Genomic DNA, 18345 nt, shown 5'->3' with positions numbered 1-18345 from the left:
CGGTTTGTGACAGAAGCAAGTCACAATCTCCTCATCTCTAAAAGGGGCCACAGTGTTCTCACCTCTACAATGCAGACAGTAATATGTCCACTGTGAAGAGTAGCAACCTTACAGCGTGATGATAAAGATCGCATGAAATAATATGCTGGGAGATCCTTAAAACACTGCAGCACAACCCAAAGGTTGGTCATCTGTGGCAGAGGTGTGACTGGGGCAATCCTTTGATGGACATCCTGGACCTCCTATTCAAGTTCAAGCTTCTGTCTTACTTTGCCTTTATCTAATGTAAAGTGATTCCCTGGTCTCTGAATTGCGTTCATTGAGTCTTTCGGGCTCCCGTCTCAAACAACCAGCTGCTGGCCATGTAGACCCTGTGTTGCAATGCACAGCCTGGCTCTGACCTTGTGGCTAAGTCTCTGCCGTGACTCGACTCTGTCAATGAGCTTACTCCATTTGGGCTCCCGTACTGGCTCCAGAACCCCAACTTTAACAGAGCGTGATCAGAATTGCTGTATTGAGGGACACTCACTCCTTCCAGCTGTGGTATCACTCCTCACACTCCCGAGTGAAATGAAAGGACAATCAATTCTCGGGGAGAGGCGAGGGAGTTCCATGTATTACTGCCCGTATTTCTCCTTTCCTTTCTTCCTTTCCCTCTGATTTTTATCAGAGTCAAACATGCAGTACGAAAAACATACAGTACTGGAGGAAGATTTACGATGAAAACCGAGAATCCTTGTTTCTCCTTCCCCACTCCTCAAGACAACTGCTTTGGCCTCTTCTCTTTTTAGATCTTCTGGGGGTTACCTCCTTACCATGAATTAGTATCTTTATGTTGCTATTCATTGATATATCAATTTAAAACATTATCTATTAACAAATAAATAAACAATAAAACATTATCTATGAAGTCCCTGCTAGGAAAGAGGATAACTGATCCTACTTATACTCTATCCTTCTCACTTCACACTTAGTTATTTTTTCTTCTATTAGTTTTTATTCTGTTTTTCCTTATGAGTCATCTTTGAGGAATAATTTATATGTAAGAAAATGGAACGGCTTTAAGCTTCCAGTTCGATGAGTACTGACACATGGTACACCATGTAAATACCCTCACATCGCTGTTAAGATAGAGAGTATTTCCATCACCCCAAAAGTTCCCACATTCCCTTTTACAGTCAAGCTCACCCTAGCTCCCAGTTCTGGGGATCGGTGATGGCGAGATCGCTCAACAGAGTGAATATACTTACTGTTGCCGAACTGTACACTTAAAAAAAGGTAAGATGTTAAGTTTTGTTTTCTCTATTTTACACATAAAAATAAAAAGTCTCAAAAGAATAAAAATAAAAAGTCTCACACACGAAAATACTATATTTTATGAGAATACATTCCAAACAAAATCCTGGCGTATGTCTAAAATGAAAGAAAATTAATCAAATGTCAGAGAGAGTAAGGAGAAACACAAGAAACACCCTGAAGGACAGACGACAGAACCATGGAGTAACATCAATACTAATAGCTGCCTTCACGGAAACTTCTTAGGTGCTGGCTGCTGTCCTTGGTGCTCCACGTGGAGTCGCCCATTCAGACAACTACAGGAGACTGGGGGCGGGGGGTGGGGATGAGAGGGATTAAGTCCCTCACTGACCGTGCCATGTGCCTGTGGTCTAGAGCTCTCCCCCACTATCTTGTCTGGACACTTTGGGATCAGAGGGCTGGAGAGAGAACGAGACATCAAAACTTTCCCTAAGCATTCAAGCTTAAGAGCAATGACAACAAAATGACGTAGTGACACCTTTTACATGCCTGGCACATATGGAATGAAGGAGATTCAAATCAGATGAGGCAGGGAGGCAAACGTGTCTATAAGTGAGAAAGCAGGACCATGTCTATAGATGAGAAAGAGGCAGGAGCAGAGAAGAGGATGTCTAACACAATCCTACCCAAACCCACGCACTTCCCAGCAACGCAAGTACTAAATAAACGTTGACTAAATGAAATAAAATCTGTCTATAAAAATGTGTGTATTGCCTTCGAATGCATTTGAAAGCAAAAAAGGCAAAAAGATGGACTTTGCTTGCTTTCTCTCAGAGAAGAAATTTAACAGATTATGGCAATCATTCACACTCAAATCATAATAAAGAAAAAACCGACGTTTTGTTCAGATTATACTAGAACACTGTTGTAAGGTCTCACATGTTAAATGTAACCATATTAAAGATTCTAAGAGGCAGATAACGATGGCACTCAATTTAAATTGCCACACAAAGTTCATACTGCCACTGAAAGACCGGGAGATTATGAGGACAGACTCTGAAAACCCAGATCAGATTCAAACAGTTTCTCTTACCCCTCCCCGCCGTCCTGTCATTCTCTCCGGAGCTAGCATCTATCCTCACATCATCCCAAGAAAACACGTGCTAATGTGTTAATGCTAAGAAATGGAGAGACATGTCTCACTTCCAGAGGCTTAAAATAATTGCTACTTGTTATGTTTACCTCAAAAATAAAATTGGTACCTTCTACTAAGATGTCAAGTTATTATTTTTTTCACTGTATTCTTAAGAATTTCAATGTGAATATATACAGCACCTTGTTCCAATATCAAGCCAGCTGCCATCATCCTTGACCAAGAAGAAAAAATGCTGTAAAATAAAACAAAATATAGCTCCATTAAAAACAAAGGGATTTTGATTCAGATGAAAAACAGTGTTATTTTAGGATTATGAGTTTCAGACTTTTGACCTCTCATAACTACTATATGATTAGAATTCGTAAGAATATGCTCTTTACAGAAATTTCTGCTTGGACTAAAAGGAGCAATGGCCTAAAAGCAAGACATAGCATTACCACTCAAATGAACACAAAATTGACATTTATGAATAGCTAGAAATAAAGATAACGAACTTAATTTTTATAAGTAAGCTCTAAGCCCAACGTGAGGCTTGAACTCAAGGCCCTGAAATCAGCTGCAGGCTCTACCGAGTTTAATAAAAGACAATAACAATACCAAAGACTACAGTAAAAAATTGCCTTATCATCCATTTATTAACAAATACCTACTGACAGCCTACTATGTGCTAATCACTGTGTTAGGTCCTTGAGATAAACTCTCTTTTGGGAATTATATAATCTAGTGAATAATTCAATCAAATTATTGGTGTGTGTGTGTGTGTGATGAGTGTTAATACCGGAAAAGTCAGGCAATTATGGGAACACAAAGGAAGGGGTACAGATGGAGTGTAAGGGAAGGCTGTCCCAATAAAAAGTCTACAGATCTAAGCAAAAAGTAGGAGTCAGATGAAAGAGGAGTCTGAGGAGATCAGAGGAGAGTATGTTCCTGACAGAGGGAGGAACATATATAAATGTCAGGAGTCCAGAGGGAGCGGCAGGGCGAGGTAAGGAGCCTGGTATGGAGTGAACAAGGTTTGAGACGATGTTGGTCAAGTAAGCAGAAGCGAGGACACGAATTGCTTTGTAAGCTAAAGAATACAATCTGACTATTTATAAAATTAATCAGAGAACTTACATTCCTTTCTATTAACCTGTCTTACTCATTTGCCACTTTGTGAGGAAAACTGAAAGCTGATTTTTTCTAACATTATTATTTATTGTCCATTTCAGATACATACCGAATACCCAATTCAACAGAACACAAAAATGCTCTCACCTAAACCAAGTGACTAAGAATCTGATTGGGAAGTTAGTCCATTGGTGTCTCTCATCTGTTCTGGCATGGGATATTATATAGTGAAGAACGAGCTTAACCCAAAGAGAAATATGGCCTTTGCCTTCAGCTGCCTGGAGTGATTTCTAGGCCCATGGAATGTCATGCTTAATGGGAGTATTTTGCCTGGGGGCCTTAGCCATTAGACTGTCTAATAACATGATTTATACTGGGGGCTTTGGGCCATGTGGTATCAGTTCCACCCCTAGAAGGACTGAACGTTAAAGGTCAGTCATGGGAACAAAATGTGATTGATCTCCATTAAAAAGTTGACACCAAGGCTCTTGTGAGCCTCGTTGGCAACAGGCCCTGTGAGCATCACACACGAATGCTCTAAGGGTGATGCCGTCCTGACTCCACGGGGGGGGCAGGGCCAGAGTTCCACAGCTGGACCCTTCCTAGACTCTGCCTTCAGAATCTCTTCCCTTGGATAACTTTAATCTGTATCCTTTCCTATCATAAACCATAACTGTGAATATAATTGTTTTCCAGGAGTTGTGTCCTTCTAGTGAATTATCAAACCTGAGGGCAGTTTTGAGAACCCCCAGACTTGTAGGTGTAAAGTAGGTTCTTTTTCTTAATATACTACATCCAAGGGGCCCACCTGTGTGCTCCTTACTCAGAACTCACTTAGGAGAGTCATTAACTTGGTAACATCTTCCCACTTGAAAAGCTCTATTTCTTCTTTCCTTCCTTCCTTTCCTCCGTTTTCTCAATCTTAGAGAAGGGTTAGAACAATCAACATTTCAAGTAGGAAAATGATGTATTACCTAAATCTAAAGTTAGCTTTTTCTGTGAACTTCCTATGGAAGGCTCATTTCAGACACAATGCACCATGGAAGACGAGGTATAAAATGACAGATGCAAATAAACCAAGTAAGACTTTTGACACCTTCAGAAGAACACCCTTTTTGCATAAGTCATATGAAAAGAAAGTAATTTATACGTGTAATTTATGCCAGCACTTAAAACTTAATATCTAAAGATTTCATGCACAGAAATGCATTCAGATTTCCCTTGATTAAATTAAATCAGCACTTAACTTTCTCAATCTTATTTATACTGAATATCTAATAATGCCTTACCAAAGCCATAATGTCTGATATGATGAGAACCATGAGAAAAAGCCTGGGGAAAAAAATAAAGAAAGTTTACATGTACTAGAACAGGCACAGTTTTAAAGCACATTAAAATAAAAAAGAGAATAATCAGATAATCTTCTATTAGTATTTTTACTTCTGAAAATACTATTTTAGAGAAGGGCTCTTTTCACATTCTAATGGGCGACTGTCCCGCAGTGATGGTCTGGAATTCAAAGATGCTATTTAACATTTTGAATATGTATTTCAATGGTAGGAAAAGGATGTGAATTATGATTTTTATTAATTATTATTATTTTTTTTTTAATAATTTATTTATTTGACAGACAGAGATCACAAGTAGGCAGAGAGGCAGGTAGAGAGAGAGGAAGAAGCAGGCTCCCTGCTGAGCAGAGCGCCCAATGTGGGGCGCAATCCCAGGACCCTGGGATCATGACCTGAGCCAAAGGCAGAGGCTTTAACCCACTGAGCCACCCAGGCGCCCCTTTTATTTATTATTATTTATTTATTTTGGAGAGAGAGGGGGAGAGGAGGAAAGGGTGGGTAAAAGAGCAAAAGGAGAGAGAGAATCCCAAGTAGGTTCCATATTCAGTTCAGAGCCCAACACAGGGCGTGATCTCACGAACCTGAGATCATGACCTGAGCTGAAATCAACTGTCGGACCTTAACCAACTAAGCCACCCAGCTGCCCAGAATTACAATTTTTAATGAAACTTTTAATTTTGAGATAATTACATCAATTAAAAGAAACAATAGAGAGGGATCTCATGTACACCTGGCCTAGTTTCCTCCAAGGTAATATCTTATAAAACTACAGTACAATATCACAACTAGGATATTGACACTGATACTGTCAAGATACAGAATGTTTCCACCATTATAACATCCCTCATGATACTGTTCTATAGCAACATCTATCCTCCCTGCAACGACCTCCTACCTAACCCCTAACCCCTGAAAACCACTAATCTGTTCTCCATTCCTATAATTCTGTCGTTTCGAGAGTGTTGTGTAAGTGGAATCCTTTACGTAACACTTGTAACCTGTTGGGATTGTATTTTTCACTCAGCATAATTCCCTTGAGATTCATCTACAGAATTGCAATGTATCAGTAGTTTGATCCTTTTTATTGCTGAGTAGCCCTCCATTTATGGATGTACCACAGTCTGCTTAACCATTCAAACACTGAAAGACATTACAAATAAAGCTGCTATAAACACTTGAGTAGAGTTTTTTATGCAAACATAAGTTCTAACTTCTCTAGGAAAAATGCAACAGAGTGTAACTGTTGGATCTTATGGCAGTTGCAAGTTTGGCTTAGTTAAGAAACTAAAACTCTATGGGATGCCTGGGTGGCTCAGTCCATGAAATGCCTGCCTTCCGCTTAGGTCATGATTCCAGGGTCCTGAGATGGTGTCTCACATCGAGCTCTTTGCTTAGCAGGGAGCCTGCTTCTCCTTCTGCCTGCTGCTTCCCCTGCTTGTGCTCTCTCTCTGACAAATAATAAAATCCTGAAAAAAAAAAAAAGAAAAGAAAAGAAAAGAAAAGAAAACTCTTTTCAGAGCAGTTATGTAATATATGTTCTGCAATATATGAGAGCAATTTCTTTGCATCTTTACCAGCAATTGATGTCACTACTTTTGATTTTTAGCTATTCTGATCACTGTGTAATGATATCTCACCATGGTTTTACTATGCATTTCCTTCACCATTAACAATGTTGAACAGCTTCAACTGCCATCTATATACGCCCTCAGGTCTTTTGCTCATTTTCTCTTTAAACTGTTTGGTGTTTACTGTTGAGTTTTGAGAGTTCTTTATTTTGGATAGTAGTCCTTGGTCAGATACATAGTTCGTAAGGAAATATTCTCTGCCATTATGTAGCTTCTCTTTTCATTCTCTTAATAGAATCTTCTTTTCTGTAGAGCAAAAGCTTTTAATTTTGATTAAGTCCCACTTATCAATTTTTCCTTACACAGATCATGGTTTTGGTGTCAAGTCTAACTCTTTCCTAGCCCAAACCTCAAAGATTTTTTCTTATGCTTTTCCTAAAAGTTTGAATCTGCGGTCTCTTTTGAGTTAATTTTTATGTAAGGTGTAAAATTTTGGTTGAGATTAAAAAAAAAAAAGTCACAGCATGCCTACCTGATTTCCTTAACAAGGCAACGAAGAACTTAATGTTCATATGTAATACAGAAACTTAGCTTTTTTATTTGCAGAAGAAATGGACAAATTTCCCTCCCCCACTAAGGTATCATAACAATTAGGTAATAAAAGGGAAAAATGCAATCATTTTTATCATCTAGTGCTTTCCTCTTAAGCCCAAGCAGAAAACAACAATGAAAAGTATTCTCAGATTTTTAAAGTTTCTGTATACAATACAAAGCTGTAAGAAAGCTTAGATTTCTCTCATCTCATTTACAAGTTTAATGTTCTAACAAAGTCTTTCCTCCAGGGAAAACTCATGTGATCAATCATTGAACTGCATTACACAGTTCCATTTCAACTAGTCTAAAGTCAGTACGCTTGTTCTGGAATCATCCTTGGCTTCTTTTAGACATAATTGTTTTTCAAACTATAGGTCTAAAATATAGAAATGTCACTCAGTAGTTCACATACACAGACATATAGCACAAGTCAGACTTATCATATCTAATTGAAGTGTTATGTATAATTTAAAACAAGTCTAACATAACAGACACACAATAAGTGTGTTAAACTAAGAGTATGTGGAGAACACAATGGTCATTCGGTAAAGCCTTCTGAACAAAGCACCAATTCTCAAAGTAACAGTCCCAGTGAAAGCTCTGCCTAGCATGGGCTTTGATGGTTCTAGTTACTGAATCTACTCCAACTTACATAGACCCAATTACAAAATACTTTTCTTCTTTGAATCAAAATCAGTGAAATAAAAATTCCACCCTATGGCTCTGGTTCTTCTGAGACAAGAAGAAAAAAAGAAACACAAAGCAATCTACACATTTAATGCAATCCCTACCAAAATGCCCCTAGCATTTTTCAGAGCGAGAACAAACAATTCTAAAATTTGTATGGAACCACAAGACCCCAAACAGCCAAAGCAGTCTTGAAAAAGAGAAGCAAAGCTGGAAGCATCACAATTCCAGACTCAAGCTCTATTACAAAGCTGCAGGGATTAAGACAGGATGGTACTGGCACCAAAACAGACACAAAGATCAATGGAACAGAAGAGAAAAATCCAGAAATGGACCCACAACACTATGGTCAACTAATCTTCGACAAAGCAGGAAAGAATATCATCCAATGGAAAAAAGACAGTCTCCTCAACAAATGGTGTTGGGAAAACTAGACAGCAACAAGCAGAAGAATGAACCTGGACCACTTTCTTACACCATACACAAAAGTAAATTCAAAATGAATGGAAAGCCCTAAATGTGAGACAGGAATCCATCAAAATCCTAGAGGAAAACACAGGCTTTGACATTGGCCATAGCAATAGACACATGATGAAAGGCAAGGGAAACAAAAGCAAAAATGAACTACTGGGTCTTCAAGATAAAAAGCTTCTTTGGGTGCCTGAGTGGCTCAGTTGGTTGAGTGTCTGACTCTTGATTTTGGCTCAGGTCATGAGCTCAGGGTTGTGAAATCAAGCCCCTCGTCAGGTTCTGCACAGGGTATGGAGCCTGCTGAAGATGTTCTCTTTCCCTCTTCTTTGCCCTTCACCCCCACCCTCCTTCTCTCCCTTTTTCACTCTTCCTCTCTCACAAAAAAAAAAAAAAAAAAAAAAAAGAAAGAAAGAAAAAAAAAAAAGAAAAGAAAGATAAAAAGCTTCTGCACAGTGAAGGAAACAATCAACAAAACTAAAAGGCAATCTTAGGAATGGGAGCAGATATTTGCAAATGACATATCTGATAGAGTTAGTATCCAAAATCTACAAAGAACTTATCAAACTCAACACCCCCCAAAAAACAAATAATCTAGTTAAGAAATAGGCAGAAGACAAGAATAGACATTCCAAAGAAGACAGATAGATGGTTAACAGATACATGAAAAGATGCTCAACATCGCTTATCATCAGGGAAATAAAAATCAAAACTACGGGGCGCCTGGGTGGCTCAGTGGGTTAAGCCTCTGCCTTCGGCTCAGGTCATGATCCCAGGGTTCTGGATGGAGCCCCGCATCAGGCTCTCTGCTCAGCAGGGAGCCTGCTTCCTCCTCTCTCTCTGCCTGCCTCTCTGCCTACTTGTGATCTCTCTCTCTCTCTCTCTCTTTCTCTGTGTTAAATAAATAAATAAATAAAATCTTTTTTTTTTTTTTAAAGATTATTTATTTATTTATTTGACAGACAGAGATCACAAGTAGGCAGAGAGGCAGGCAGAGAGAGAGGAGGAAGCAGGCTCCCTGCTGAGCAGGGAGCCCGATGCGGGACTCGATCCCAGGACCCTGAGATCATGACCCGAGCAAAGGCAGCGGCTTAACCCACTGAGCCACCCAGGCGCCCCATAAATAAAATCTTAAAAAAAAAATCAAAACTACAATGATATACCACCTCACACCTGTCAGAATGGCTAAAATTAACACAGGAAACAACAAATGTTGGCGAGGATGCAGAGAAAGGGGAAACCCTTTTACACTGTTAGTGGAAGGCAGACTGGTGCAGCTTCTCTGGAAAACAACATAGAGGTTCCTCGATAAGTGAAAAATAGAACTACCCTCAAAGGACACAAAATACTGTTTTGAAGAGACACATGCACCCCAATGTTTATAGCAGCATTAACAACAACAGCCAAATTATGGAAAGAGCCCAGATGTCCATTGACTGATGAATGGCTAAAGAAGATGTGGTATATGTGCATACAATGGACTATTACTCAGTCATCAAAAAAAATGAAATCTTGCCATTTGCAATGATGTGGATGGACTTAGAGTGTATTACACTAAGCAAAACAAATCAGAGAAAGACAAATAGCATATGATTTCACTTGTATGTGGAATTTAAGAAACAAAACAGATGAACATGGTTGGGGGAAGAAAGAGAGGAAGGCAACCATAAGAGGCTCTTATGATAGAGAACAAATGGAGGGCCAATGGAGGGCACTTGTGATGACCAATGGATGTTATGTAAGAGATAAATCACTAAATTCTACTCCTGAAATCAATATTATACTGTATGTTAACTAACTAGAATTTAAATAAAAACTTGAAACAAAAAAATGCAATTTAAATGCAATAGACTTTTAAGTATCTTTTTTGAGGTTTGGTTTGACATTTTTAGATGTTTTTCTAAAACCACATTTTCTTGTAGGACACAGATGATGTTCTACAACCCTTTCAAAGTAAGACACACCTGATTAGGGTACTTACTATCTTCTTAACCTCAGTTTCCATATCTGTAGAATGGGCAAAGTAATACCTGCTTCATAGCGCTGTTAAGAAAATTAAGTAATTTACGTAAAGTATCTAAAACAGTGCCTGCATATGGTAGGTGCCTAATATATACTAGTTTCTTTTTCATTCCTTGTACCAAAAACTTTAGATAAAATTAAAGACACAGTGAAAGATAGAATCTCTGCCCTTTCAGAGTTCATAGGATGTGTATTAGTTTGCTTGGGCTGTCATAACAAAGTACCACAGACCGGGGAGTTCAAGAACAGCAACGTATTCTTTTGTAGTTTTGGAGGCTGAGTCTGAGGTCAAGGTGTTGGCAGGGTGCTCTCATTCTGAGGCTTCTTTCCTTGGCTTGGAGATGGCCATGTTCTTCCTTTGTGTTCACATGGACTCTCCTCTGTGTGTGTGGGGAGGTTCCAATCTCTTCCTATAAAGACACCATTTATATTGGGCTAGGGCCCACCATGACCTCATTTTGCCTTAATTATCTCCTTGAAGGTCCTATCTCAAATATAGTCCCATTTGGCATATGCTTTGTTGGTATGGGGATGGGGGAGGGCACACAACTGAGCCCACAATAGGGTGTGAAATAGGAAAGTAAGAAATAGTTCATCATGGGGCATCTAGATGGCACAGTCAGTTAAGCGTCCAAACCTTGGTTTCAGCTCAGGTCATGATCTCAGGGTCATGAGATGGAGCCCTGCGCCAGGCTCCACAGTCAGTGTGCCGTCTGCTGAAGTTTCTCTCTCCCTCTCCCTCTGCCTTTGCCCCTTCCCCCTGCAGGCATGCTCTCTCTCTCTCTCTCTTTCAAATAAATAAATCTTAAAAAAAAAAAAAAGGTCCATCATTGTACGAGTTACCTAATTTTAGCTAGGAATTTGAGGCGATGGCAGCTGGGTAAGAAAAGTTCATCAGAGAATATGATGTCTGATCTAAAACTCAATTAACAAGAAGGAAAAAGCTTTCCCTGAGCAAATTTTGAAGTAGTATGTGGAGACTAAGACTAAGGAACAGGGAAGTTGTCCAGTCCAAGGTCACACAGCTAGTGAGAGGGCAACTTTCTTTTCCTTTTTTTTTTTTTTTTTAAGATTTTGTTTATTTGAAAGAGACAGTATTTGAGAGAGACAGAGAGAGCATGAGCTGGGGAGAAGCAGAGGAGGAGGGAGAAGCAGACTCCCTGCTGAACCGGGAGCCCGACACAGGGCTTGATCCTGGGGGTCCAGCACCATGACCCGAGCCGAAGGCAGATGCTAAACTGACTGGGCCACCCAGGTGCCCCAAGGGCAGAATTTCAACATAGCAAGTCTGGCCTCAGAACCTGTTCTCCTAGCCATGATACACATTATCTCCCCAAGGCACTATCTACTCTGGAAGCCTTCGGCATGCTTGCCATTTCCTCCTGAATGTGTCCTTCGTCTCCCTTGCTTACTCATATGTTGTTCAGCCGGGAAGGTATCAATGTGACAGTGTTTAACATTTATGGTGATCAAATTACTATGGACGTAGGATGGGGTTATTGCTCTCCTTGTTCTGGAAATAATATTTCTATTAAAAGCTGGTTAGTTTTGATATTTTATCTCTTGTTTTCATGCTACTGAGCAACTAGATCTTTTGAGACTGTCCCATGAGTACTCCTTGACTCAAGAAATAAATGCATGCTACTGGGTTTTTATACAAACGATAATGAGTGTTGCCTCTTATCACCTCCACCAACCCACCAAGGTCATTCACCTCCAATAGTCACCTCCAACCACTTCCCTACTTTTACTCTCGTCCTCCTAAGGGTATTAGCCATAGAACAGACAACGGAGTCTTTGGGACCTTCCAATTGCTTCTTGCCACAACTAGGAAAAATTCGGAAGTCCAAACTATGGCCAAAATGGCCTCCTATGATCTGGCCCCTGCCTATCTCTCCAACTGTCCTTCCTACAATTCTGCTAGCACACTCTGCTTATGGGCGGCCCTCCTGCTGCTCTGCAAACACTCTACACCCAGTCTCACCTCACGCCCTGTGTATGCTCCACACCCTCTACCTGAAAGTGCTTTCTCGTCTAGTTTCATGGTACACTCTGTGTTTATTTCAGTCTCTGCTTAAATGTCTCCCCTTCAATCTATTTTTCTTCCTGACATTTAACACAATCTGACATTTCATGGCAACTGTTTTATTTCTTATTCATCTCAGTGAGTAGATGGTAAGCTCTATTCACCACTGTATTACCAGCAGCTGGAACAGTGGCCGTTTGTAATAGAAACTCAAAACATTATATGCTAAATGAATGGTAGACATAATCAGCATAAAATAAAAAATGAAAATGGCTACTACTACACATTGTGACATTTCTTATAGACATATGAGAACTTCTACCTTTGAGTTCCATAGAACACTACAAAATTGCTCCTAAACCACCAAATAACACCAGAGAAAGCTAAAGCCACCAGGGTAAAATCTGTAAGTGACACATTAATGATGGAAGAAGCAAATCTTCTTTACAAAAACCCCTCTATACTCTGACCCAGGTAAATTAGTTAGACCTGCTGGAGATAATGACCATCAAAAGAAATCACACCAGCACAAACTAAAATTCATAGATTTTAAGATAGACAAAAATTAGATAAATGAACCCAAATTTCCTTGTTAAGAAAATTTTTTAAAGATTTGGGCGCCTGGGTGGCTCAGTGGGTTGAGCCACTGCCTTCGGCTCAGGTCATGATCTCAGGGTCCTGGGATCGAGTCCCGCATCGGGCTCTCTGCTCCACAGGGAGCCTGCTTCCTCCTCTCTCTCTCTGCCTGCCTCTCTGCCTACTTGTGATCTCTCTCTGTCAAATAAAAAAATAAAATCTTTAAAAAAAAAAATAAAGATTTTATTTATTTGACAGAGAGTGACAGAGAGAGGGGGGAACACAAGCAGGGGGAGTGGGAGGAGAAGCAGCCTTCCCGCTGATGCAGGGCTCGATCCCAGGACCCTGGGGATCATGACCTGAGCCAAAGGCAGACGCTTAATAACTGAGTACACAGGCACCCCTCTTTGTTAAAAAATTTTACAATATTCACTTCATATAAAATTAATTTAAAAATTAAGCTGGCTTAATATAGTTTACCCTAGAAAATGCTCTTGCAATAAAAGTAATTGAATATAGATAGAATTCTGATTCAAATTTGAATTCCTAAATATGGAAGCATACTATCCTGAAGATCAAAACATCTAGTAAAACAGAATAGTATATTTTAAATGACATTGTCAAAACATCTTATATTCATTTCAGTTAGTACAGGGCATGAGAAGCTTTTTGGTTGCTAGATCACACTACTGACAATTTGACCTCCCCAAATTCTTTTTTTCAATCACTACTGTTTATCCATGGCTCTCTTGTATATTTGAGTATGTAATCAACTATAGAACAGAGAATTATCCCTTTTAGGTCTCCTTATTTGGTTGATTGTCAAATACTTCTGTAGTCCTAAAACCTTCTCTTTCTCAGCTGTTCCTCAGCTCTCCTGTGCTTTGTTGCTTTCTAAAGGTGAGGAAGTTCCAGGTCATCTCAAGCTGTGAAGTGGATTAGCCTCAAAATACCTTTCTCAACTCTTAACAGGCCCTTGAGGTTGTCTGTTTCCCCCACCCATTCCAAACTACTACTTCTTGCTCTCTAATCACCTTCCAGGTTAGAATGAATGTGTGCTCGTCAGAGTTCATTCAGACATAATCTGAAATCTGTTGGATGAGGCATTTGGGAAAGAAACTGTTTCCCTGACAGGAGGGGATAGGTTAGATTTTCATTATTTATAACCAAAGGCATCATTTTTTTTCAAAAGTATTTTTTTTAAGATTTTATTTATTTGACAGAGAGAGAAAATAAGTGGCGGTGGGGGGGTTGGGCAGAAGGAGAGGGAGAAGCAGACTCCCCACTGAGCAGGGAGCCCGACCCCAGGACCCCAAGATCATGACCTGAGCAGAAGGCAGATCCTTAACACACCTCTACTTCTCATTCCACATGTAACCAGTTCCTCTGAGTTAAAATCCCTGCTAAAAAAAATCCCTTAAAATCCCTGCTAAAAAAAATGTATCCACTAACAGAGATGCAAGAAAGTACGTGTTTTACCAGTTTTTAATTGCATCTAAGTAACTATTTTTTATGTGATACTGACAAGGTATAAATGTTTTCACTGTAAAAATTTATGTAAATATCCTACAAAATACTAAATTGAACTAGAAAAAAATTTCTACAATTTTTAAACAGTGGAAGAAAACCTTTTAAAATTATACTTGTTATTATGGCATATGCATAATATGCTAAACCCAGTTCTAGCTTAAACTCCTCAAAAAGAACATGCAAATTTATGCTAATATTAGTTATTTCTTTCAGCACTGAATATGCCAGTTTGATTCAAGAATAACGGAACTGCTAAGAAGCTTCATATTTATCTCAAGTGTCTTTCAGAGAGACTGATCAGTCCTGTGCTGATGAGACAATTTTATTAGTTAAAAAAAGCAAATAGTTTAGTTAATAGCTTCTCTTTGAGAATCATGATTGCTTAAGACTGACTGCTCCAGAAATTCCTCAAAACTTAGAAAGAATAATTCCCATTCCATTTGTCAAATATGTAAAAAATAAGACTAAGAAGCAATGTAAATTATTGACATGTAGAACAGCTGACTTAAAGTAAAATGAAATAATACTAGTACATTTCTTTCATACATACTTAATAAATAACCCTAAAGAAAACAGAATGATATCCCTTGTGTTCTGTAACCACAGTTATATCTATAATCAACAAGTCATTAACTATAATTTAACATTTATGTTTTACTGTTTTCTAGGGAAGCTCTTCACTGGGTTGAATAATATTTTAATAACATTTTATTCTTGAGAAAGCATATTTGTCTGCTGGGGCTCTAATCAACTAATTTCCTCTAATGACAGTTGAACTCTGGCTATAAGGGTACAACATTTTTCTCTCATTTTTGTAATAAGCAACCTTTGTCACAGCACTGTAGCAATCACATACCTACTCTTACTGCCTGAACATGGGCAAGTCCAACACTTCATAAACATTCACTTTACCTTTTTGATGATAACTGGGTAGTTAGCTGAACTGCTTGAAAAGCACACATCACAAGAACAAAGGGGATTAAAATCTGTTTAAAAGGACAAAAAAAAACATGCCGTGGGTAGCTGAAATATTTGAAAAACTTAAAAATAAATGTTATTTCTGCAGTATTTCAACTTCTCAAATAAATTTTATCTCTATTAGTGAAGAGCAAACTCTGAAATAAAATCATGACATCGATGTCACATAAAATACTGATGAAACGGATTTAAAAATCTATTATCAATACTGTATATAGAATAAAAAGATAAATATCAACACTTATTCCAAATAAAACTTAATACAAATTTTTGTTCTGACTCATTATAATAATTAAGGACCATGTTCAAATGTTTCTGAGAGAGTGTGAGAGGCACAAAATACCCAAATCAGATAAATTATAGAGCTTGATAATTTGATTCACAGATCCCTGAATCCATCTGGTCACTTGATACTATAACTCTATAAACATAATCTCCTGGTGCATTTATCTTAATGAAACTTTATTTCTGATTATATAATTCATATTCACTGTAAAGTATTTGTTAAAAAATTTTGAGAAAAGTATATCATAATTTATACTGGTTGAAAACCCATAATCCAGAGCTAATGCTGTTAATATTATGAGATACTGCTTTTAATAACCAATTAAAAAAATATATATATACTTGATGTATAATAAAAAAGAAAAAATATGGAAAAGAAATGGTGTTCAGCACCGTGTAAGACTCCTTCAAGTGAAGGACATAGACTAAAATAGTTTGGGAGAACCTTCACTTCTGGCCACATTAGTCAAAAAGAGCCGTCCGGTGCATTTTTTCAGGAAAGCTCTGAATGAGGCTGGAGAATAAAGATCTAATATTCTACTTTAAACTTTTGTTTTTCTTTACTTTTTTCTTATTTTTAACGAAAGGCCAATGGCCTCCAGGAAAGTAAAAAAAGAGCAATTATCATTTAAAAACATAAATGAAAGTTCAAGAAATAATGCATGTTTTAAAATAACTCAACAGGTAAATATAAAAAAATAAAATAACGCAATAGAAATTGGAACATGAGAAAAACATCTTTTTAACATTTCCTAAGGTTACATTTGGTAACCTTAATTTTACCTTAAGTATCTCTTTAAAGGTCCTATCTCAAATATAGTCCCATATTTATTAATTATTAACACAGTAATAAAAAAGGAGAGTAATCCAATTAAGAGAAACATACTTTTAACAATTAGTATTTATGTGATCTGACAGAAGGTAATTCGATTTTAGCCAGATGTATACCAACTCCATAAACTGTGCCAAGCACTGGGGCAGAGGGAATGAGACAGAAGAAAGGGGAGAACGTGAATTACGTTCCATAGGAGTCTGACCCTCCAAAGCTGAGAAATTTGTCATTATCGTGGTGTGGTCAGCACCCAGCTGGTGCTGCTGCAGTGATGTAAGCACTCAGTGACGGATTTGTGGAGTCTACCAACTAATTCCAGGTACATGGATTTTGAGAAAAGATCACAACATGTGGGTAGTCTCGTGGGGAGCATACAGAATCTTTGGGAGCACTGCGGTTCTGATCTGCACTGCCCTTCCCCACGGGCTTTAATCGTCTGTGATAGGACTTCCCAGGAGTTATACAGAATCTGTACTCTGGAATTTAAATGGGCTTAAGAATAAAGCAAAAAGGTTAACTGTATTTTGGAGTAAAAGCTAAGGGGTCCCAACTCCGATTCAGCATCGTCTGTGAAGGTATCTTCTTTCTATGCTATTTCACTCTGTCACAATGACTTCATAGTCTTAAAGTCATATAATGTTACATAATCTTAATGTCACGATGAATTGATAATCAATATCTTAAGAAAACAGGAAAATAAGAAAACTAACCTTCCACATCATCAGGGCTCCCATCATAAAAGGACTAAACACGGTCAGAAAGCAATAGACAGAGGCAAGATCAAAGCTAAGGAACCAACATAAAGAAAAAAGATTTTAGAATTCACATTGTAACTTTAAAAGAATGTTCTACTAAAAAGGATGCTTAAACTAACTTTCTGAAACTACTCTTATTAAAACACAAGCATATATTGTATCAAGAATATCAGGAAACCACTAAAATGAATGAGGTAGATCTCTATGCGCCAGTAACATACCAATCTCCAAAATACCCTTCAGTACAAAAAACCACGGTATGGAGCAAAATCCTAACTTGTATTATCTTTCATTATAAATATGCTCTTTTCATTTAAAATTACCTGTTAATAGAAGCTATGTTCCCAGTTCCAAAAAATGCTGTCACTAAGAAGAAAACCTAAATACAGTTAAGGAAATGCCAAAACAAGAGGATAACTTGATTTTTACCCTGCACATGTGGGCATAAACTGTTGCAAGTGAATGTTCCATTATACCTCCTTGTGAATGCATTTTGAAAGAACCAGACTGAAGAGGGAATGTGCTAAGAACCGGAGGCATGAGAGGTTATCCTTGTCACAAGTGTCTTTGGGAGGCCATTTTCCTCTTCTCTACCAAAAGCAAATCAGAGTATTGTATCTGGAGCTGGCCACTGGTGATTTTCTCACAAGAACAGAGACCTAGTGCATGAGATAGATATTTTCAGGAGAAATACTGTTTCAGCTCATACATACTTGCTGTGTGCCCAACACATGTGAAATTGCTAGTTCTTTGGAAGGCTCAGAGAAAAATAAGAGACCATGTTCTCAAATAATTCAACGGAGAATGAGACACGAGCAAATGTCAGACATCTTTTGGACACTTTTTAATCTTATGTTTGTTTTAGTGTAGTAGTAAAAGGTAAATACTAATCCTGTTGGTGTCTTAAGAACTAACTGCTAGGAAAGCACTAGAAAATACTGGCTGGCCCGTTGACAGGACTCAATAAATGTCAGCTATTTTATTATTAGACACATACACACAAAAGTGGTAAAGAAACACTGATGAGGATGTATGAATTATGACAACTTTCAGTGAAAAGGTGGCATTTGAGTTGGTCACTTGAACCTCACATGTATTCAAGGATCTAGTCACTCAACCAATCAACTAACCAACCAACCAACATTTATTGTC

General features: G+C 38.2%; 1 protein-coding gene across 9 annotated transcripts in view; it reads right to left on the bottom strand.

Annotated features, from left to right (window-relative positions):
• PIGN (phosphatidylinositol glycan anchor biosynthesis class N) overlaps positions 1-18345 on the bottom strand; it is a 103293-nt gene that overhangs the window by 6233 nt on the left and 78715 nt on the right. For all 9 annotated transcript variants that reach the window (XR_014302872.1, XM_082699381.1, XM_082699378.1 and 6 more), the window contains 5 exons: positions 17517-17572; positions 17149-17224; positions 15256-15329; positions 4813-4855; positions 2593-2645 (listed from right to left, as the gene is read on the bottom strand). Coding sequence is in view for 8 of the 9 variants with exons in the window: in XM_082699381.1 (XP_082555507.1) it covers positions 2593-2645; positions 4813-4855; positions 15256-15329; positions 17149-17224; positions 17517-17572 (302 nt within the window). In the remaining variant the exon portion in view is untranslated. The remainder of the gene's footprint in view (positions 1-2592; positions 2646-4812; positions 4856-15255; positions 15330-17148; positions 17225-17516; positions 17573-18345) is intronic.

This window comes from Mustela nivalis (genome assembly GCF_964662115.1).
Source record: "Mustela nivalis genome assembly, chromosome: 14".
In the NCBI taxonomy this organism is placed as follows: domain Eukaryota; kingdom Metazoa; phylum Chordata; class Mammalia; order Carnivora; family Mustelidae; genus Mustela; species Mustela nivalis.
The sequence above is the reverse complement of the archived record's forward strand: the minus strand, read 5'-3'. Positions and strand labels throughout refer to the sequence as shown.